Here is a 23,374-nt window from a genome sequence, read left to right as displayed (position 1 = left end):
TTTTGTGTCTCCTGGGAGTGGGTCACCAGTCTATTTCTAATAATTTAAACACAGCCTGCCTAACCCCCAGCATTTTACAGTACCAGCCAGTTCAACTAAAATCTATTTATTGCACGTTTAATGGCTCAACCTGTGGCTCTGATCCACCCCGCAGGTTCTTGGCTGCTGGGGGTGTGACCTCAAGTGCTGTATTGAGCAAAGGCAACTGAGAAAGTTCTTCACCTCAGTGCCTGGTATTAAAGGTCCCAGTGAAAGGAACAGCTGAGCCAAAGGGAGTACAGGGCTCTGCTGATGCAGAGGGTTTTTATGGCAGACTGTCACAGTAGCCAGCCATGGTCTTGAGACTTTGAAGTCTTGACACTTTGCAGTTTTCAAACCTTATGCAAGAACTTCTGATAGTGCTTTGCACTAAGACAGCAGTATTTTAAAGTAGAATTTTATGCAGGCTCTAAAGTGCTGTGTTTTCCTAATTCCACTTGGGGAAAATGACATTGCTCAAACACGCTGTAGCAGTTAGGATAAAGTTGTCACATTTCCTAACTCTGCAGAACTGAGTGCAGGGAGTTGAGAACAAGGCTGTTGATATCAGTATTTGAATATGAATATTTGAATTTGAATTTGAATATTTGAAATGCCTTCCCTCCTTGAAGAAGCCAAACATGCCATTACTAAGATCACTTACTTCAGTTTTGGTAACACAATAAAGAATAGGGAAATGCTGAAGAATGTTTTTGAGTCTTTCTTATCATAGCTGCTCATTTGTACTTGGAAAAAAAAAATAACCTTCCACAATCCCCATATTCCCTTTTTCCACACAGCATATTTTCAGGTCAGACCTCTTTCACACTTCTCCATGATCTTTCCAATGTATACAGGCACTTGAGAAGCATGGAACTGAGCATTTGGGAGCATAAGGCTTCTGAGTGATATGTAAAGATTATTGAAAGAATTAGTATAACAGAGAGTAGATTACAAAAGCTCATGCAGATGCAGATATTTCTAAGCTACTGTGGGACTTTGGAGAATTGAAGCATGGAGAAGAGGATAGAAGGAAAATTATCAAGCTCTTTTGCTCCTAGGCTAGGGAAGCCTAATTTCTGTTTTCTCAATTCCCCATCTCTATCTTTTCAAAAAATACGTTTATCAGGTTCCTTTCAATCTCTTCTCCTGCATCTTTTTGCATATTTCCTCCAACATTTCAGCCTCTGAGTCTCATGGTGACACTCAGCTCTTCTGGTGAGATATGTGGGTGTGGGGGTGTGTGTCAAACACCCAAACAACTTATATCAGCAGACCTACCAGCCATCAGTTTTACAATAATTAGGGTTCACTTTGGAAGCAACACCTTGCATCTTCTCCCTTTCAAAGCATTCTGCATTTTGTGTCAGGAAAATGGATACAACAATATTCAAACCACAGTCACACTACCTGCCAAATACCATCCAAAACACCTAAAGTTCACTACACTTCCATCCTTGCAGTAAATCTAGCCATCAGGAGCTGACTAAGAATTGAACAACTGTTAAGGCAAACCCCACAACCCCCTAATGGTGATGGGGGCTGGCAATAATATAATTTGTGTACCAAAATATGGTCTTAAAAGCCTGTGAGCTACAGTAAGCCCCTAGAACTGGCCAGCTCTTGCAAATGGGTTTGAGTTGAATAATGTAAGGAACTGTAATTGGCGTGCCCACAAATGCCAGGCTACTAACATTGCAACCATTGATTTTTATTATCCACTACAAAAATAGTAGTGGATTATTATTAGCTAAAAAAAACTCTGAAAATATAAACATGTTGTTACATTAAATTTAAATGGACACCAAAACATGCTCTTTTAACAGTGGAAGTAGCCAGGATATTTTTGATATTAAAATATTTATTTAGAAGAAAAAAAAAAAGACCTATTATCCCTCATTGGTTAAAAAAAAAAAAAAAGAAAAAACATTGTGTGTCTTCAAAAAATTGGTAATTTTAACTCCATAAGTAAAAGGAAATTCATAATAACTCTATTCCTAGGCCAGTTCAAGGGTTGAATATGTCTATTGAGAAAATGAGTAATTTTTTTTAACATATTAATCATATATTTCATTTGCAAACAAAACTGAGCTCTGCCCTGAAGTTTGGAACATCTGCAATTTGTAATTGTACGAAGAAGCTGGGAGAAGGGAATCAAAACAGAAGCTTTTTGTGTGGACGTGCATGCATGCACGCACACCCACACGTGTGGGTGGGTGTGCTCTTGTGGGTGTAGGAGAAGGACGGAGGGGGAGAAAAAAGAAGAAATATTTCCCTTAGTTCTTTATTTTTTCAGCTCAGAACCTGGCACTAGGTGATTGCCAGACATGGATCTAATGGTGCAGACTTCATCATATGCTGATAATGCCTAAATGATATATGTGGCTAAGGCTTCCCACTTGGAGAAGTTTTGTATTTTTCCTGTGTGCCTCATGAGCATGTGATATGTTTCATTAAATGTATGAAAAAGATGCACTAAAGGATCAAATTCAGTTAGATTTAAAATTCAATATTCGCAAAAGAAAAAAAGTCTGTGGGATAGAAAGGTTAAATAGCAAGCTATTTAATAAATAAATAATTTTTTAACAAAATCATTTTGATAAATAAACCAGTATTTAATTGTATAATAAATATGACCTAATTTCAGTAGCTGAAGTATTGCTGACCAAGTTACTTCACTAAAAGTCAATTTTAAACCAGCAAAAAATTGTTGACCAACCATAATGCCTGAAATAAGTCCTGTCTCAATCTTGTTTGGTCTTTAGTCACACCACATTTATCAATCCATCTTTTTGTTTGCCTGATCTTTTTTGGTCTCTTTCGGTCTATTTGTTGCCTTTGCAGAGCACAACCAGCACTTACTACTAAGCCAAGCAATCTTAAGGGAGGAAAGATGAGAGAGAGCTTTGCATGTGAATGCCAAGTGCAAATATTCCATGCCTTTGTGTGCAATAGAGAGAAGTTAATAAAAAGTCAAGTATTTTCTGTGTTTCAACCTTTTACTCATCAGAGTTCTATCACAAGTGCTATCTTAGCTTCTCATCTAAGTCACAGAATCAGTGCTTCTCTGGTTATGCATTTGTCAGTCAGTGAGAACACCTCCTTCCAGGTAGATTGTATACAAGGAGCCTTATTCTAATTTTGGCTTTGCATTTGAAATCTGGAGGGGGAGGGAAAGCCCTGACATTTACCAAGATTAAATATGGCTCACCAACTACCAACAAAGCTAAATCCAGCCTCCCTAACTAGATAACTTGTTAATTATTCTTTGTTCCATAGGGACATGGGATACATGGAGTGGCTAAGCAGGTACAAAACGTGACATATCTATTTCTCAAGCTCTAAGAGTAGATGATTGCAAAGAGAACATGTTATGGCTCATGTTACAGAAATCTTCCAAACTCACAGGCATATTTAAAAGAAGGTGGGAAGCAATTCAATGTACAATAAGTAGGATGTCTCTGATTTTTGGGGCAGAGAGAAACATAAAAGAGTTAGAGCATCGAAAGACAATTCGACATCACATGAAAGGGATACAGGAGACACAGTAGCAAAACCATGCAGAAGAGTAAAAGGGGAAGCTGCTAAAATAGAGAAGAAGCTTTTCCTTTGAAGAAATATCCAGAATTCTGTATTTTACTGAATTGTTCCTTCAAATCTTCTGCAAGTCATGTACCACATATACTCAGGCTATCAAAAACCATACTGTGATAACCCTCACCAGAGCTACCTGCTAAAGAAAGCAAATTTTGCAGATTTAATTTCAGACCTAAGAATTTTAGAGTGTCCCTCCAACACAACTCTCTAAAGATCTTTGAATTTCAGGTTAACTTGGCCCTGTAGAATACATATAAATGCAGAGCTACATGAGTGTGCAGCATTTAGAAGCTTGAAAATACCTGGTTTTCAAAGGTCCACCTGCTGCTGCCCATTTGCTTTGGCAGAACTAATTCTTGGTTAAATATTGACACAACTTCAAATAATTAATTACAGATACATAGCTATTTATAGCCCTAATAGATTCTAGAGCTCCAAAGCTGCTGTCATACTAAAGGACAGATATAGGCAGAATTGTCTTTGCTCTTTGTTAGCTTTGCTTGCTCCTCCTAAATCTTTCCCATGGCAAATATTTCCATCCTCCTGCTTCATCTTCCTTGCCCTCCTTTCTCTTTTTTGTTGCCTTAAGTTGCTGCCTCTCCATCCCTAGCTCTCTGTTCTCATGTTTTTATTCATACTAAATTGTCCACTTTCTTCTTCTGTCCTGCCCTTGACTACAGCAAACAAAGCAAAATATGTGGTAACAAGATTAATTATTTCACCTGCAGTAAGCTTACTGCACATCTTATGCTATTTGGTGCATGAAACCTTAGCACAGGGCTAGGGTTGGACTTGAGAAATAGTAGTTTTTATTTGGAAAAGAGAAAGCAGCTTTCTAGCACACATGGTTTCTGAGAAAACATTATCTGAGCATACCCTGAAGGCTAAGAAACCAAAGGCAAATAAAAGGAACCTCAAATTGATTATTTTTAAGCCAGAAGGCAAATAAAAAGGAACTCCAAATTGATTATTTTTAAGCCACTCTCATCACGTATGATTTTGGAACACTTAGAGCTGGCAACAGTGCAGCACATATCAAGTAGAGGATTTGCCAAAAATCAGTCTGAGCTTTCTCCATACATTTGCTTCCTCTTCTACTCTTACCTTAAATCTCAGCACAGCATTTTTTAGGACTGACTGTTAAAATCTGTTGCTTGAAAAACAGCAGTGTGTACCCCGAAAATCGGTGAAAAGAAGTGGTGATTGAAATAAGGAATAGAGGAATGTTGTGACTGTTGTGCTTCCTCCTTTCTCTATTCCCAGGTGTGGATGGGCTCTGAGTCTGGCTCCGAAAACAATGTATTCTTCTGCCTCATTTCTGTGGCTGGTCCCCCAGGTTACCTGTCGTCTTGTGATCACAAAGACCAAATAATGGCAAAACAGAGTGGCAGCGTGACAACACTGGCAAGTGGTGAACATGATTTGTGCTCAGGAATGAAAAGGGAGGATCATCTATCTTCACCTTGGGTGCGAGGGGTATTGCTTAGCTTTGTTTTTAATAGCCTCAAAGATGTCTCAGTAACAGCTTAGCTTACATAAAAAACTTCTCCAAACTTGACCAGATCTTTGTGATGGGTGTATAAACCTCATCAGCCTCTGTATTTTCTATTTTGCTTTGTTATGAGAGGGAGCAGAAAAGTTACAAACCTGTGATGATGTTCCCAGTTCTCAGTTGTTTCTGTTTGTGTAGCCAAAGTGTCTGGCGCCCCAGTCATACTGGAAACACCCCATGACATGTGCCTCTCTGTGCAGCTGCTACCTTATTTTTCAATCCGTTCCAGGCATGTATTTATCTCTTCCACTCTGAGCTGATCAAAAGCTGAGAAATCAGAAATTGTGGAATCCATAAGGGAAATAGCATACAAAGAAGAAAAACAGCTATTTAAAATTATAGTGACTGGGGTTTTTCCAAGAAATTCTAATTTTGTGTATTCCTCTGCCCACTTGCGTTTCAGTTTCTGTGGTGGACAGTTTGATGGATTTGAACTGGAACGACGTGCAACGCCATCAGGGCAGAAACAAATGCAGAAATCTTGGCAGTGCTGCTGTTGGCTGCCTGCTGGGGTCGAGCATATGGAGGCTAATGGGCGCTGTAGCTCAGGACACGGTGAGTTAGGGCTCGACTGCTGAGAGCGAGCCATGGAAGGGGTTCAGCAACTCCTGTCCAAGCAGGACCAAGCATGAGGGTTTTGTGGGTGCACTGCGGAGGTGCCTGCCTGCCATGACCGCATACATGGTGTGAGGAAGACAAAATGTTTCTAAAGCCTCAGCAATACTGGGAGATCACAGATTCAGGTTCACCTTTCCTGAAGTGCACCAAGCTGTTTCTGCATGTTAATGTCACCCTGTTCCTCTTCTGTGCAAGGCACACCTGTCTCTTTCCTAAACATTCTTGCCATTTCTATGTTTTCATGTTACTGAGTAAATGGGAATAAAACCGGCTCTAAATTTACCCTGTTCATTTCCTGAGCTGCACAGGAAGATAAGGTGCTTAAAATCTGCAGTAATATCCAAGGCTGAATGGTGGATTTAAAAGCTGGCAGAAAGTGGCCTTTGAAGCAGCACCTTTTGGAGAGTCAAAGGGTCTCTCAGAGATAGAGCCAAGCTGTTAGAAAAATTCCTGACTGTAACACTCATTGGTCCAGTTCATAAATCTGCCTCCCTATTCTTCAAAGTGCCAAAAGTTATCTAGCCAGACATCCAGCTTTTATAAGACAGTCTAACAAGCTGTCTGGCTCAATTAGTTGAACTCAGATGGTGCTCCAGATTTTCAGTCAGTAGACCACTTTGTAAGGAAAATATCTTCTTGCAGACCCAGTTCCCTTCCAGTGCTGGTAGCTTAACCTACAATGTTACAGTTCTTAAATGTTTTTTTTCAATGAACCACAGAAAAAAAAAAGCTCCACAGTCCATCTACTCACCACAGTTTCAGTTCCTCAATTCCTCAGCCCCTTTTTTCTTGGCCTTCTTCACTGTGAATGGTGGAAGCGATATTTTCTATGTTCTGGTTGTGCAGAACATATTGTGAAAAAAAAAAAAAATCCTACATGCTTGGTTATGACTGAGAAATTCTGAGTACAAAAGTACTATTTGGGGTTTCTTCAGTCTGAGCTCACTGTGTTCTTGGATAATCCTGTAACAGACTGTTCCATATGACCGCAGATGTAAATGGCCCCACGGAAGCTGGACTCTATTACCAGGTTAGGCTGCATAGCCAAGTTATATTTAATTTCTGTTTCCATTATAACTTCTGGTACGCAGCTGATATGGCTCAGTTAAACAGAAGCAGTCCTTACAAAAGCACAGTTAGGACTTTTGATCAATAAAGAGCAAAATAAGTAGTAGAATTACAGACTTGATGTGATGCCTCTTTCTAAAAAATGACACACTTAAGAAAGTAACTTTTTTTACTAGCTACCCAATTAACATAATCTTTCAAGTTTTACCTTTTGTCAGTCAGCGTACATACTGAGAGATTCACTTTCTCTCCAGGCAGACAAGGGGCAGAGATGTTTTCACCTCCCTGTGTTTCTACTGTTCACCACTACTGACTTCAGGAACCTTCCCACCAGCAGTCCCAAGAGCCCATCTGCTCTGGTGATCCCTCACTAGTGATGTATGTGTAAGTTAGGCAGCAACAGAGGCAAAACTTTAGGGTACAAAATCCAACCAGAAACCTGAAAAGCTGGAGTTTCATAATCAATCATTTCCCATCATTATATGCATGGTTTATTTTTTTTTTTTTTTTTAATGTAGGCCATGCAATACTTGCTCAAATATGTTTTATCCTTTGACTTAAAGTTGACAGTGATAACATTCTCAGTCATGCAAAACACAAAGATAAAAGGTAAATACACAGTAGGAATGCAGCGTTATTAGGACACTTATGTGTTCAAGATTTACTACATTTTAGCAAGCAAATTCAGCAAAACCATGTGGATTAATTTTTGTCTGTGTTTAGTTTTTGGATTTTTTACAACCTTTAGCAATACAAAGTGAATCCAAATAAGATGCAACTTCTCAAGTTACTAACTTAATTCTGTACAAATTTTTCAAATAAAGGCTTAAAGTATAAGACAACAATTTATCATCCTGTATGAAGAAAATATCAGAGAAAAAAAGCTAAACTGGTTGCATGGACTTCAACATTCTAGAGCAGACCTTATTTTCATAAACTTCACAAGTTAATATGCTATATTTATATTAGTGATAATCAGCAGGATTATGCAGAAAAATGTTGGCACTGTAACACATACAGTAAAACAATTCTCAAAATACTAGTCATTATTTTCAATTATGTTTTCTATTTGATTGTTAGAAGCCAATCTTGTTGAACCAGCAATATACACTTGGCTTTGCAGCCCCTGTTGCTGCTTAGTAATGTCTTGGGAAATCCTATGCCTTTGAAACTACATGCAAATCATGTAAAAAGAGCCAACATTAACACTCGGGCTGAATGAGAAAATAGAAAAATACATGAAGAAAGTTGTTTAAGGACAAAGTTGTCTCCAGTTAAAACTAAGCACTGATTCACAGTGACATTATGAAAACACTGAACTGTACATTAAAATTCCTAAACATCACTGCTATTCACAACAGGCCAATGCAAACATTTGTTACTTCTCTGTCTGAGAGGGAATTTGTAAGTTAGGAAAATGATGTCAGTACAAAAGAATTCAAAACTAATTTTATCTGATTGGCAACTGTGTTAAAGTACTGAGATACTAAATAAATATTTGACAGCACCATTCCATAATATAATTTGTTTAACATATGCACTAAATTAAAAGGAAAGCTTTCCTAAACTGCAAGCAATTTCCAGGCAAACCACTAAGCAGGATGGTGGTGATCCCTGCCATTGTGTCATGGCACAGCAACTTCCTACCTTGCAAAGGTCACCAGAGTTTTGAGCGAATAATCAAAACCACAAGGCAGAGAATGGTAAGCAGGTTCAGTTTTGTCACACTTGTGAAGGGGAATTTAATTTTATACCACTGAGCATTTCTGCATATGAGGATGAGGAAACAATGCTGAATGCCTGGCCTTGTATTTGTGTCAATAGGGCTATCGCTGTGGATAAGGAGTTCAGAGTTTTGCCTAGCAATTGGCATTGCTGGGAAAAGTCATTCCAGCATGATAGGGCTGTTGTTAAGAACCTGTTTTAAATTTTTGATGTGTCTTAATAAGGGAGTGTGTGGAAATGTGTTATTCATGCAATGACCAGTTCTCATGGGCACACAATGGCACAGCAGAGATACAAGAGGTGTGCAAGAACTATTAGATGGGATGTACAAACAGATCCAGGACTCAGAAGTACTTTCAGAGAGTACACCAAGATACAGTGTGTGCCATTTCTTTTTGTGTGGTGAAATCGAAGTTGCATAGGTGCTACATGTTTAGGTCCCCACAGTTTTGGCGAGGTTGGTCTATTCAGTGGTTCCTTCCAAAGTAGATTTTCTATGAAAAGTTTGGTGATCTGAGATACAAGCAAAGGAGAAAGAGTCTCACATCATTACAAGGGCATAGAGCTGCATTTGTAATACTGTAATTATGGAGATAGAGATTCAGCTGGGTTTAGACCTTGTTGAAACTGTAGGGTCAAAGTTAGAACTGAAATTCCCTGAAATTGAGAGGCATTTATGCAAGATTTTTATTAACTCTCCTGTAGACACAATAAATAGCTGCAAAATTCAGCTGGTTTATATCCCAGAGGACTTATCAAGGGCAAGGTTTATAACTAATTATGGGGAAATATAGGTAACACATAAAAAATGCAAGCCTTAGTTATATGTAATATATGGTTTGTTAGATCATATGCTTTTAAAATTGCTTTACACCTTACCACAATGTTTTGAATATTAAATGCAAAACAAAAGTATTCAATTCTAATTTCACTTACAAAATAATCAGAATAAAATCTGTGCTTTTTTGCCCTTTACAGAAAAAGGAGAGTTGTAGACATCTATTGTCAAAAAAAAAAAACCAAACCAAAAAAACCAAAAGAAGCTAAATGCAAATGAAAACACAATTTATATGGTAAGAATAAATTCAGAATGAAAATTTTCTCTTTTTTTTTTAATAGTACATTTTATGGTTTTTACTTAATTTTCTCCCTTAACTTACAGAAGCCAGGACTATCTACTGATTATCCTACAAATCATGAAACCTTAACTAACATGTCTTTAACAGGCTCAAACTATTAAAATGAAAGTGAATACAGACAGCATTGAAGGTTGTACATTAATCTTCCCTCTTGACATAACAATTCATACCATACATGAATATACATGCTCTCCTCTTCAGGACATACTTTCTGTCATGTATGCAGAGTCATTTTTCTAGAAAGTGCTAATACAGAAACATGCCTATGTTGTGAAGCTTTCCTAATACAATGCTGGGTCTGTATGGCACTCTGGCATTGTTCTGGGTGAAAAGCATTACATGCACGTAAGCTGTGTCATTAAAAAAAAACAATTTGGAGATTAGAAAGTGTGAAAGCAAGAAAGAAATTGGTGGTTCTGAAAGAAAATAGTGGTGCTGGGAAGTCAACATTTTATCTTCCTAGACTTGCAGTACAATATAAACACCAGTCTGAAGTAGCTGTTCACTTTATCATTGTAAAATAAACTCTCTTTGTGTGCATGTAGGCTCTGCTGCTCTGTGGAACTGACTGCACATCATGTCTATGGAAACACCAGCAACAAATCATCTAACAATGAGCAGGAGTCAGAAGGGTTGACTCATAAGTCAGCACCTACTCAGTTACCTACTAGTGTTTTCCAAACTTCAGAGGTATCAATATATTTTCTCATTTTTCTTGTTTTAAAACTTCCAGCCTAAATGTCCATGCACAGATGCTGTACATGCAATCTTACCAGCGAGTACATTTGTCCCCAAACTGGATGCAGACCAGATATAACTGTTTAGTTTGTAGAAGCTGGAAGAGATGTTTGAATGACAAGTTTAGGTAATTTGATTAATAGTTTGTAGTAGATGTTTGGACTGTCTGTATTACTTCTAACTACAGGGAAAATAACAACTTAAGTTTAATAGCATCTCTGAGAGTATGAATGCATGGTATAAAGCTGTGGCACCGAATGAGAGTTGTTTTAGTGACATTTTAATTGAACAGCTACTTTGAATGCCAAATCATGTGCTCCTAAATTGGTGAAATTCAATGAAAATATATCACAGCTACATCTACCTGTGACCACACCTGGTGTGAGCTGTATGATATATTCTGGTATCTGACTAGGCTAAGTGCTACACAAGAACTCAATTATTCTTTGGTTACTATAAAATTGCCAGAAATCACCTTGGTTTAGACAGGAAATAACTTTAATAAAGGATATTGTCACCACATTACATCACTGTTTTCAATGTAATATTACCGAGAAATAAATTTTTGGTAGGTGAAAATTTTACCATGGGATCTAAAGGCAATTGCCCTGCTCTTCTTTCTCTGATCTATAAATACATTGACTTCCAGCTTTTCCTTCACTGCTCACTCCTGTCATGACTCCAGTGCAGTGCTGGGTAGTCCATTAAAATGTACTAATTTCTCTTCTGGCCTTTTTCTGAGCACAGGCTTCAATTCCCACTGATCTACATGGTGCCTGGATAATTGGTTCCTTTTGAAATGAGGTTGGTTTACCACCCTGTGTTGTAAATGTCACTCTAAACAGTGCAAACACAAAGACATACGTTGGTTTGGCTTATCTGCGTCTTTCAAATCCTCCATGTTATGCTCCAGTAAATTTTACCACAGAACCTTTGCAATAGGCACATTCCACCCACCCAAAGCCTAGTTCTCTACAAATATGCTTACCCAAACGCCTTGCTTCTCAGTATCATTTCCTTGTTCATTTATGTAGCTTGGCCATTCTTGCTGCCAAGTGTCATTTTCATCTGGAAAGGGTAAAAAGACAAGCTAAGGAAAACAAATATGTCTGCAAAATTAAAAAAACTGATAAGGCAAGTGGAATTGATGTTTGCTTGTTAGTGATCTCAGATTTGCAACAAGGGCGTGAAATTAAGATTCTCAGACTTCTGATCAGCTGAGGGAAAATCAAATGGTGGGAGCAAAAAGGTTGCTAAGAAAAATTAAGATAGTTACTGCCTCATTGAACAAGGAACTTCTCTCCATTCATTATAAAGGGAACACAGACACTGTGACTATTGAACCAGCACAGGTAACACATGTACTTCTATGATGTCCATCACACAAAGGCTGCAGCTCATCTGACAATATCTGCAGCCCTAGACTATCCTTACCTTTTCTGAGAAGAAACACCTTTTGATTCATCCATCTGCAGGACAGCTGAAACCTTCAGGCTCCAAGACCATGCCAAAAAGAGAGGCAGGTAGATGAGGTAAAGCCAGAACAAAGTAGCATCCCCTCATCTGGGTTGCAGCTCTCTTGTCCTGAGGGTCAGCAAGGCAAAGCATTGGCCAGCCACAAAGAAGGCCAACTGCATTATGGGCTATATTAACAGGAACACATCCAGTAATTTCAGAGAAGTTATTATCTCCCTCTGCTCAGCACATATGAGACCAGATCTGGATTACTGCATAAAGTTTTCGATCCCCAGTACGAAATAAATTCAAGTAAGCTCAGCAAAAAGCCACCAAAATGGATAGAAAGAGTTGGAGTGCTTGTCATGTGGGAAAAGGCTGAGGGACCACAGCTTGTTAAGCCTGGAGGATAGGAGAATTTGGACCTAATAGAAGAGTGCAAATACCTTTTGGGAGGCTGTTGAGAAGATAGAGACAGGCTCTTTGCAAAGTGGTACAAGATGGAAGCACAAGAGACAACAGTTACAAGATAAAAAGCAGACTTTTACCAGATATTAGGAAACCCTTTTTCTCTATTAGGGTAATCAAGGAGTGGAACATGTTACCTAGAAATACTGTGTCACCTCTGTCATTGGAGATTTTAAAGACCAAATTGGCTAAAGTCCCAAACCACCTGCTCTGATCTTAAAGCCAATCCTACTCTGAGCAGCAAGTCAGACAGGATGACTGCCTGAGATCCCCTCCAAGCTGAATTACTCTGTGATTCTGTAATACTAAATCATTATGTGCGCTGTTCAGAAAAACAGCTGCTAGAAAATGATGCTTTAGTTACCTCTTATGTGTTGATTTTACCTTGTCTGACATTCTGCACTCAGAAGAAGGCTGGAGTGCACTCTGAAAAATTTTTAAGGCTGGCCCAAAACCATGCCTTTCTTCCCAATTAATCACCTCTATAGAGATGACTCTTGGGAAATGTAGAGATTTCTGAAGTTTCCATTTGATTTTTTTCTTCCAGCACCCTATCTCCCAAATCCAAACCTCAACCCTGTTCTACTGCTGAAGTCTGTGAATGCCAGGAATACAGCAGAAGGATGACTATGGATAATTCCAGGGCAACCACATAAAATCAGAGGGAAAACATCAGGAAGAAATAATAATGCTGCAGAATGTTATAAGTATTTTCAAGCCAAGTAATTTAATTGGTATGTAAAAAGCTTTTCTTCTTCCTTCCTTGCATAAGATTACCTTGTTTGCCGCCACTTTAGGATTGATACTTTTTCTCAGAACAAAAGATGGCACTACACAAAGTCGAACTATACATTATTGCTATTAATAGCTTAGTATCAAACTCATCAAAACATTTTAACAATGATAATAACTCTTTCTGCCTAAAATCTGCTATTGCTTCACCCCGCTACCACCACTCCTCTGTAAAACATCTGTTTTTCATCCATCCTCACTCTCCTCCAAATTCTGACTCTTCTCCCCATGGTTTCAGAGATCCCAAGCCTGCTCATTTTTTGGCTGCTTCCTGCCTTCCTTGTTAGTCAGACTGTGATTGGCAGGAAGTGAAAGCATGTAAGGTTGATCAGTCTGCTACAGAAAATACACGCAACAGATGGAGCAAATGTACAGGCTTCATAATAATCCTATAGATGAACAACACAGGAGGTAAGGCATGCTCCAGCAAGTGACCTTAAATAACACATTAATTGGCATAAGAAAGGAGACATGGCAGTTGAATGTGAGACCTGGCACCCAACATCTGTGTTGTCCATAGATGTCACTCACATTTTCCATAGAGGTGGGTGATGCTCAGGCTCTACAAAGAACAACTCAGGGAACATCTCTTTGCCTCCTCCCATGGAGTCATTGGACATCACACCTATGTCAGATGGGACCAACAGCAATTATTGAAGGGATCAGGGTCGCTTCATGCATGAGGTAAATGCTTTTCTACCACTTACCACTGGATGTAAAATGTTCATGGACTTGGGAGGAAATCCTAAACTTTGACCCACTGATATCAGTGTCATTTTTCCAATGGATTTACTGAAATCGGGGTCTTTCCCCTAAAGTAATTGATTGTTCCATTCTGTATCTTTTAAATGTTTTGTCTACATGAGGTACACTGTGGCAGATATTTGATGTAATTCTGGAAAATCTCTATTCCTGAAAAGTGCTTGTCCTTCAGAAAACTAAAACAGCATCATACTTTTCTATTTTCCAAATAATGTTCAATCAAAAGAAAAAAACAAGTGAATTGCAGACTATGAATTCCTGAACTATCTTCACAAATGCCAGTAGAATTAGAATGAAGATTAATTTAATTCTGTGACTGTGAAGGAAAGAAACTGATACATTTTATATTTTTTTGGTGTGCCTTTATTTGTCTGGCAGTGAAGGGACACAAAAATATATTCTGTATATATTCCTATAATGTCTAAATAACATATTCAATATGAAGTAAGTGTGATTCACCCTTCAGAATTTATTATTCTCTTCACAAATGTGCTTATTACAACAGATAGTTGGAGGGTTGCCATTAGGATTTTGTCACCATTTCATGTAAACCAAACTGAAAGTTATTTTTATCTCTTATGTAGCTTATACTTAAGAGATATTTCCTACATAAAAATGTAGAAATTATGGAAATTCTTTAGAAATATGGTTTTGGCCTTGATTTTGCATGTTCTATGTTATTGCATGTTTTTTTGGATAAGTTTCAAAATTTCCAATCAACCATTAGTAATAGGTTTAGCAGTTGTTTCAACCTCCCTCAAAACCCCTGTTCTCATTTTTATTCCACAGAAGGCAATTTAGGGATCCATCTGCAAACACTTGCTATCCAAAGCAGCGCTTGCTACCATTGATAGTCCCTGCAAAATCAAAGTACAAGTACTTTACCTAGTAATGGGAGTCTGGAGGACTGGAGGACTGGTTGCAAATGTTCATTTAATTTTGGGAAGACATTCAGGCAGGCCATGTTTCACACTAGAAGTGTACATACCATGTTCAGTAATGCCTTCCTTCTAGTTCTAATCCTGCCTCTGCCCAGCTGTATGACATTGAACAGGGGTCATGCCGGGTTGTGCTGCAGTTTATCTTGATTCAGAACAGAAACAAAAACTGTTCCTGGGCATTTGGGAACAAAATGCTCCATCAGATAATTTGAGAACTAAAGTGCCAATGATAGTAGTACACTGAAATTTTCAGTGGAAATGTACCCTTCTAAAAATCCATGAAAAGAAAAAAAATAAAAAAATCTTACCCTATCCATCATTTCTACATGGACATCTAAATGGACATCCCATTTGTGACTCTCACTGTTTCTGTACACAGTGGTCCCATCCAGGGGTCCATTACATGCAACACCCTGACAGCATTAATATTTATGCTTCACTTTGTAAATATATTTGTGTTTGTATCATGAGGCATGTAATTCCAGGCTCCCTATACAGTCCATAGGGAGCACATGGATTCTTTACTTTTCACATTATAAAGACAATATATTCTTCCAGCCTAAGCAGCTAATTTACGTGCTTAAAACTCAGCTGTGTCCAAAACTGCGCACTGAAGCAACTGAATGCCAAAAAAGAAAAACCTCAGGCATGAAGTTCAGACTGGTAATTTGCGAAAGCATCATTACCAAAAGGAGCAATGACTATATAAATTAAGTATCTTTGCTGTCTCTTCATCTGTGTTCTTTACTGTGCTCCAACCTTTTGCTGGTGAGTCAGATGAGAAGGACCTCTGTGCAATTAAGTCTAATCCAAAGAGTCCAGGGTTTCACAATGTTTGCTTTTTCAAAGAACCAAGCACATTCTTAAAATTTAAGAAGTCTCAAGTAAGAAATATAAAATAATGGAAATGCCAGAGACATGAAATATCTGTTCTGTTAAAGCAACAGAATGTTTTCAAAGTTGAGAGAAAATACACATCCTGCCTAGGCATTTGACCACAATAACTTTCATTCTTCATTTAAAATTCTAGTATTTTTCTTCTCCTTTACTTTTACCCAATGAAACTCCATTCAGGTTTCTACCTCCTGAGACAAGACAGATGCAAGGATTTTTAGTTTAGGTGACCAACAACTAACTATATTAAAAGGCTTTTATTTTGCAGCTGCAAACTAACATTATTGGAAAGTTCCAAGATATGATTTACAGCATAGAATGTGTTTATCAAACCTAATTTTCAAACAGCTCAATTGTTGGAAGCTATGACACACATAACCTAAATTCAAATGTCAGGTCTGCTAGATTTTATTAATAATTTGAGTGCAACAAGCTGAGATTTTTTTATGGCAACTTTATGCAAATAAATACACATTCACTCCCCCAAAATACAAAGCTCAAGAAAGAAAATCTTTGCACAGCATCTTTAAGAGTTCACATTTCTATCCTTTAGTGAGTGGCTTATAAATGTCTTTAAATTAAAATTAAAACCAAAAAGCACTGCAGCACAATGTATAAACAAAGGGTTTTATTGTACTTTGCAAAGGGTATCCTATTCCATCACTGCTTCTGCCACTCTAATATATCCACATGACTGCAACAAATGGGAACTAATTCAAAGAAGTATTAAATAGTAAGTTTTATTGGCATTTATTATGACACAGACAGAACATTAAGACATGCAATAAAATACCACTCTGCTTGTGAACCTAAGTTTTATTTTTATTTTCAACCACACAAATCTTATAACAGTGACTTTTTATACCTCTAATTTTACTTCAATTTTTAAACATAGCTCCAAGCCAACTATGCTAGGCTACTGGGGAAACCATACATGGTCAAACTGCTACCAAATGTCTGTACCCTCTGTACTGTTGACAGACATATGCAACAGCAGCTAAACATATGTACTATGTCCTTCTCTGGAACCCAAGTTACCTTTTCAAACTTTTATCAGACTAGCTCTCCCAAAAAAATATTTTCTAAGGGCAAATGTGATGGAAATTTCAACACCTCTTACTTAAACTGGAAATTAAATTAAAAACACCTGAGCAGAGATCTTTCTGCATAGCAAACGAAAGTGTGCTCTGAAATGCAATTTGAATATACCATATTAGAATAAATACATAGTGAGAAAATTCTGGAGCTGGATATGGGGGAACCTCTACAGCAGCCCTCTGGTTTTGTGCTTACTGATCTACATCAGCAGGTGAGGGTAACCAATCACACAGACACTTACAGGACTGATGCCATGGCTTATCAAAGTCTCTTATATAGATGATAATTGTCAAACTTTGCCAACTCATTATTACTATTTGAGTGACTGTGGTAAAGTTCAAAGACTTTGGTTGAATTTTTGTTCTTTATTTGCATAAAGTAATTTTCTGCTGCAAAGATTCACTAATACAAATCTTAGTCTAAAAACACCACTTTGACTTTTCCTAGAATAATGAGAACAAAAAAGGAGGACCAACCCTGGCCTATCAAATCTAGGAAAAAATGGCTGTTACGGGAATGTCTTAAACACAAAGCTCTCACACATCATCCATCTGTGTCTGAAAATGCTGTCTGGTTGACATTCAGAAGGCTTCCTGCATGTCCTGTAAGAAAGTTAACTGCAGGGTACTCATGACCTTGTCCAGTCACGTGCTGAAAATCTCCAACATTGGAGACACCACTGTCTCTGTGGTCCCTGTTCTAGTGCACAGCCACTCGTATTGCCACAAACCTCCTTATATCCAGTTGAAATTTCCCTGTTTGCAACATGTGACCATAATCTCTTAGTCTTGCACAGGACATCTTCAAAGACAGTCAAGCTTCATCTTCTCTGTAATTCCCATTTTAGGTAGAAGATTGTAATTAGATCCCACCTAGACATCTTGTCTAGATTAAATAAACACCAAGTCTCCCGTTGCTTGGCATAGTCTGCCAAACGCTGTAGTGCTCTTACACCTGATTCTTCCCATTTTGTCAATACCTCTGATGGTGAGGATTCACACCTGCTCACAGCACTTCAGATGCAGTCTCATGGGTGTTGAATAGATGGATATAATCATTTCTCTCGGCCTCCAAGCTACTCCCTTGCTAATGCAGCTTTTTGTTGCTGCCAGAGCTCACTTCTGACTCATGCTCAGTTCATTGTCCACCAGAGAGGGACAGAGCTGCCCCTGCCTGTAGTCTTGCAGAGGGATACCTCATCATAGATGCAGGATTTGGTATTTACCTTTGTTTAGTGTCCTGAGATTCCCATCAGCATTCGAGGTTATAATTTTTGCAGCTTGCAAAGGTCCCTCTGAATGGTTGCCCTGCCTGGCAGCAAGTGACACGCTTCTCACGATCTAGGCATGAGGTGGCTGAGGATGCACCGTGCCACTTTGTCAGTCTTGGGAGGAATGGGCCAAATGCAGAAAACTGGCAAGGAGGACTGTAAATTGCTGGATTAACATTGCAGCTGGGAATAACCCTTGATGAGCCTGAGTGAACAGCAGCCCAGTGATCCTCTAGCATGGATCGAGTTCAATGATATCTGTGTCTCTGCTTGGGTACCTCTGCCCAGGTGTTGCATTGGGGATCCCCTAGATAGCAAGGTAATGGAAATAAATTTACTCTTAAATTTTAAACTCCTATATAAATTATTTTCTAGGTATGAGATTGTAGTTGTCTCAGTTGATGGACTTTTTCAGTTTTTTGATTAAACTTGTTTTTGAATTTTCAGATGATACCACAATATAGACAAAAAGGAGTCCAAAAAGTGAGTAGTGTGGTGCTATAACACCACTAGTTGATCCAAACCCAAAAGGCTGGATTTCTGTCTCTCACATCCTATGTACATAGGTGGTAAATGTATGGCTGTCTTTTCCTTTTTGTGGGATGAAACAAGGAACCTTTATTTTGTATAGTCTTTTTATACACAAAATATTTATCCAATCTATTTTGCAACAGTTTGCTCCTTCTGACAGTTTTCAATCAAATGAGAACTGATATTAGGCAATGGAGAGTTTACTCACACCTTTGCCTCCTGTCATGCATCTCTTGCGAAAACACATCCAAATCTGGCTAATTATACTGAATTCCTCATCATCGAAGATGGTGGATGTTTTGTAATGCCCCTTCTTTTTGCAAAACAAGATTTTTTCCCTTCAGCCTGCTGCAACTATAACTGATTATAATTCCCTAGATTTCTTTATTTTTACTGTAGTCACAGGGAAATTTGTTACTATCCTTACAATACAGTCCAGACATTTGTCATATGAAATAAAATTTTTCTAAAAATGTATAATAGGGCAGTAATCTTTTTCTTTTTTTTAAATGTGAACCAATAGAATTTAGAAACTGCTAGTCTGGGCCTTCTGCAATTTAGCTGAACATGTCTAAATTGTTTATACATATTTCACATTTCTGAGGCTTTTTTCCCCTACTATACAAACCAGATCAGCTGTATCAACCAGGTCATTCTCCAAAATCTGGAAAGTAGAAGACAGTAGATTCAAAGATGTGCCAACAAATGGTATGTGCATGGACCAACTATTTCCATGTGGGTTCTGAGAAAAGACACTTTCATAAGAAACTATTTACTGTTAATCAAACCAGAATGTTTCATTCCTTAAAGGAATTAATGCAGCCCGTTCCAAATAGCAAACTCCTGTTCCTCTGCAACTACCACTTCTGATTCTTAGAAACCTGAAGGACTGAATCAACAGAAAACAATACCTGCTGGGGCAATTTTTTCCTCACGATTTTTCCCATCTCCTCGCTTTTGCATGGGTTATTGTGACTGCCTAACAGATGTGACCCGTGAGTGCACTACTAACAATGTTGTATTTGGCTTTGACAGTGGTTTTACGCAGAGAGTGTTTGCAGAAGCAAGCCGTGCTCTCACTGACAGCACGCATTGCCTGAAAACTCTTGGCTGGCTGACAGGCTGGCTTTTGTGGATATTTTCCAGTAGCGATTTAGGATGTTATTGTCCCCCGGTCATCTACAGTCGTGGTTGCAAGTTGCAGCCCCCGCGGTGGCCACGGAGGCATCTCGGGCTGAACTTTTCATCGCTCTCCACAACTGCCCGAGGGGAGGTTACAGCCAGGTGGGAGCTGAACCTCTTCTACCTCCTTCATGGCCTGAAGCTGAGACCAGGGAGATCTAGATTAGATATTAGAAAATTAAAAAATCACTGTTAGTGTGGTCAGGCATTGGAATAGGCTGCCCAGGGAGGTGTGGAGTCCCCATCCCTGGAGCTGTCTAAGAGGTGTCTGGGTCTGGCGCTGGGTGATGCAGTTTAGCGGTTTAAGGGTTCCAGTGGCAGCGCTGGGTTGATGGCTGGACCTGATGATCCTTAAGGTCGCCGCCGGCCTTGACGACTCCATGATTCCGTGTCAGCAGGAGGTCGCTGTACAGACCCGACGCCGGGCTGCAGACGGCAGCCCCGCGGCCGCCCCGCCGCCCCCCGCCCGCGGGGCCGCTCCCGCCGGGCGCCGGCGCGGGGCGGGCCGGCCCCACGGCGCAGGGGCGGTGCCGGTCACGCGGGCGCGCGGCGGCCCCGCCCCGGCTCCGGCGGCAGCGGCGGCGGCGGGGGCACCTGGCGCCCTCCTCGGGGCTCCTCGTCGCCGGGACAACCGGGATCGCCGCCGCCGCGCCTCTGCCATGGTGAGGAGCCCGCGGCACGGCCCCACCGCCCGGCCGCCGCGGGCTGGCCCGGCCGCCGGCGCTCCGGGCAGGCAGCGAGTGCCGGCCGGGCCGTGCGGAGCGGCCCCGGGGCCGGGCGGCTCAGCCCGAGGCGAGGGGGGCGGGCGGGGAGCGCGGGGCGCGGATGCGGGGCTGGGCGTGCGCCCACCCGCGCTGTAGGTGAAGGGGAAGGACAGCGTTGTCTGTCCCTCTGTCTGCCCCTCTGTCTGTCTGCCTGCCTGCCCGGAGCAGGTGGGGCCGTGCTGTCCCTCGCTGTGGCACATGCCTGCGTGTCTGTGGCGAGGTGACGGCGCCTTGCCTCCTCCTCCTGCCGTGCGGCGCCGGAGCAGCCATGGCAGAGCTCTGCCTGGCGTGTGACGCCAGTCAGGTGTGTTGTCCGCCCGGAGAGCACAGGACGGATGGTGTGTTTATATGGGTGTGTAAGGCGGCCGGGCAATGATGAAGGTGTGTCGTCCCCCTTGTAAAGTCGAGAGAAAAAGCCAGGGCGTGTGCCGGTGCACAGGGCAGGGATGGGGTGTCATCGTGTGGATGCACGGGATGCTGGGTTTGGGCGCTGTGCTGTATCCTTATGCATGTGCGGTGACTCAGGGTGTGGCCTGGGATGTGTGCAGATAGCAGATACACAGTGACTCTGTGTGTGTCTGCTGTGATTTGGGCTTCGAGTATGGTGTGTTTGTGTTGTGGCAGAGATGTGACATTGTGTGCAGGGCCATGACATGGCATCGTATGTATGTAGTTGTGTCTGCCTAGTGCTGTCTGGTACGGGCTTGTTCCTGTGTGTATATGTAGTGAATACTGGGTGTGGCATAATCTATGGGTATTTTTAAAGGCATGTATGCTATGGGTGTGGCAAGGATTATCTGTAGTCCTGTACGTAGGTAGCAGATTTAGGGATGGTATTTTGTGTGTACAGAGCAGCAGTGGCTTGGGTGTGTGAGCATGTATGGCTGTGAAATGTGTGCACGGATGCATTTGTAATAGATTTGAGGAGTGAGTGTGGCAGGCACAAGGTTTGTTTCACCTGTATGTGGGGATGGCACGACATGGAGTACATGTATGAGGAGGGCTGCAGTGGAGGAGGAAGAGCAGCTGTGGTTTGCTCTGTGGGGAGAGCATGTGGGGATGTGACACAGTACGTGTATGCCACGAGTGGCAGGGTAGAGATGCATCAGATGTTTCTGAAAGGAAGATGACAAGGCAAGCAAGGGGGAGTGTGTAGGGACAGGCACAGCATGCTTGGAAAGATGATTGGTTTGAGCCCTGTTTTCAATTACAACTTAGTTGTCTGATGCCTTACTGCTTCACAGTGATAGTTACAATGATGGATGCAGCACGAAGGCACAGTTGCTGGCCTTTCCCACATGAGGAAGTACACGGTGTGTTAAGGCAATCACTTCATGTGTATATTTACGTGTGTGTAATGATAGTAGGTTTTCTGAATCAGGTTCTGGGGATGCGGAGGGAGCACTCAGCCTCACAAAAGGAAGAACCTGTAGTGTTGCAACTTTTCATCCTTTACATGAAGGGTTATTCCTGCACTCTCTTCCTCTGCACATAGCATTCTGTTCCTTCCAATACTAGCCTGCATGTTCTGAAGCCAAACAAATCAACCTTGAAAATTTAAATGTGAGGTGGAATAAAAATACGGATACACTGTGCATGATTGCAGTATGCTTCTGTGTAGAATCAGTTTGGATTTGGCTTGCAAAGGTCTTAGGATGTATCTGTTGCTACAAGAACAAGTAAAGCTCCATTAATGAGGCTGTGGACGGTGTAGCATGGTGGAGTGATTGTGATGTGGCTCAGTGACATGTTCTGCTTCACATTAATATTCCGTCAGAGAAGATGCAGTATCTTAAGTCAGTTGAATAAAATGGATTTATCTCATGTTCTAAATTTAAGATAGACTACAGACTGAAAAACAACTAACCAAATGTTTATAAACTGCACCAGGGGAGGTTCAGGTTTGCCATATGGTAAAATTTCTTCACTGAAAGGGTTGTTAAGCATTGGAATGGGCTTCCCAGGGATAAGGCAGAGTCACCATCCATGGAGGTGTTCAGGAAACTACTGTGGCACTTAGAGCTATGGTTTAATTTGCCATATGGTGATATTTGGACAGAGGCTGGACTCAATCTTGGAGATGTTTTTCAGTCTTAATGATTCTGCTATTCTATAAGTAAATATTTTCCATTCACCGGATTCCAGGCTTGGAGATTTTCTTTGTGGTCCATTTTGGCATTCCCAATGAGATATCTTTAACAATCTAAACTCAGCAGACATAGAATCTGTGAAGCAGCATTGGTGCTGTAATTGCAGAGGGGAAATCTCAGAAATTATACCACCTGCTCTGCAGATTCTTATATTGGGCAGCTTCTTAGTTGCACTTGACAGCTGTTAAGCTGTTAAACACCATTTTTAGAATTATTTTAAAATTTTTCAAGTATTTTATTCAATGCATGCTTGTACTTGAGTTTTTCTGTCTTATAGGGTTAGTCCTATTCAAGTTGTTCTTTCCTTCTTAATTCTTCATAGCTTCATAGAATTAATTTTGAGCAATTAACATCAGACCTTTTAGTACAGGGAATATCAATGTTCGTAAAAATCAGAAGGACTATTAGCTTACTGCTTGCTTATTTTACAACAGACTGGATTATTTGGTCATCCTAGTTAAAATGAGGGCTAACAAGGGGCTAGCAGATGTGGAAAGTTACTAATAAAAGTCAGGTTTTGTGTGAAGCACGACAACTATTTTTAAGTAGGTGTAGAAAAGTAGTACTAGTCTTGGCACTGTGACAATATTGATCTGAATCCCAGCAGAAGGC

At 40.3% G+C, this 23,374-nt stretch overlaps 1 protein-coding gene and 1 long non-coding RNA gene across 2 annotated transcripts in view; both read left to right on the top strand.

Moving 5' to 3' along the window:
- Positions 1–5,575: 5,575 nt before the first annotated feature.
- Positions 5,576–23,374, top strand: part of FBXL2 (F-box and leucine rich repeat protein 2) — a 66,517-nt gene continuing 48,718 nt past the window's right edge. Inside the window, exon 1 of the mRNA XM_085573407.1 lies at positions 5,576–5,722. Within this exon, the coding sequence (XP_085429533.1) occupies positions 5,591–5,722 (132 nt within the window). The 5' untranslated portion in view covers positions 5,576–5,590. The remainder of the gene's footprint in view (positions 5,723–23,374) is intronic.
- On the top strand, positions 5,738–20,288 carry LOC146768230 (uncharacterized). The gene is made up of 3 exons (XR_014953304.1): positions 5,738–9,651; positions 10,263–10,407; positions 12,926–20,288. It is a non-coding gene; the product is annotated as an uncharacterized LOC146768230 (long non-coding RNA).

Source organism: Lonchura striata, chromosome 2, assembly GCF_050655825.1.
Source record: "Lonchura striata isolate lonStrDom1 chromosome 2, ASM5065582v1, whole genome shotgun sequence".
Classification (NCBI taxonomy): domain Eukaryota; kingdom Metazoa; phylum Chordata; class Aves; order Passeriformes; family Estrildidae; genus Lonchura; species Lonchura striata.
The sequence above is the reverse complement of the archived record's forward strand: the minus strand, read 5'-3'. Positions and strand labels throughout refer to the sequence as shown.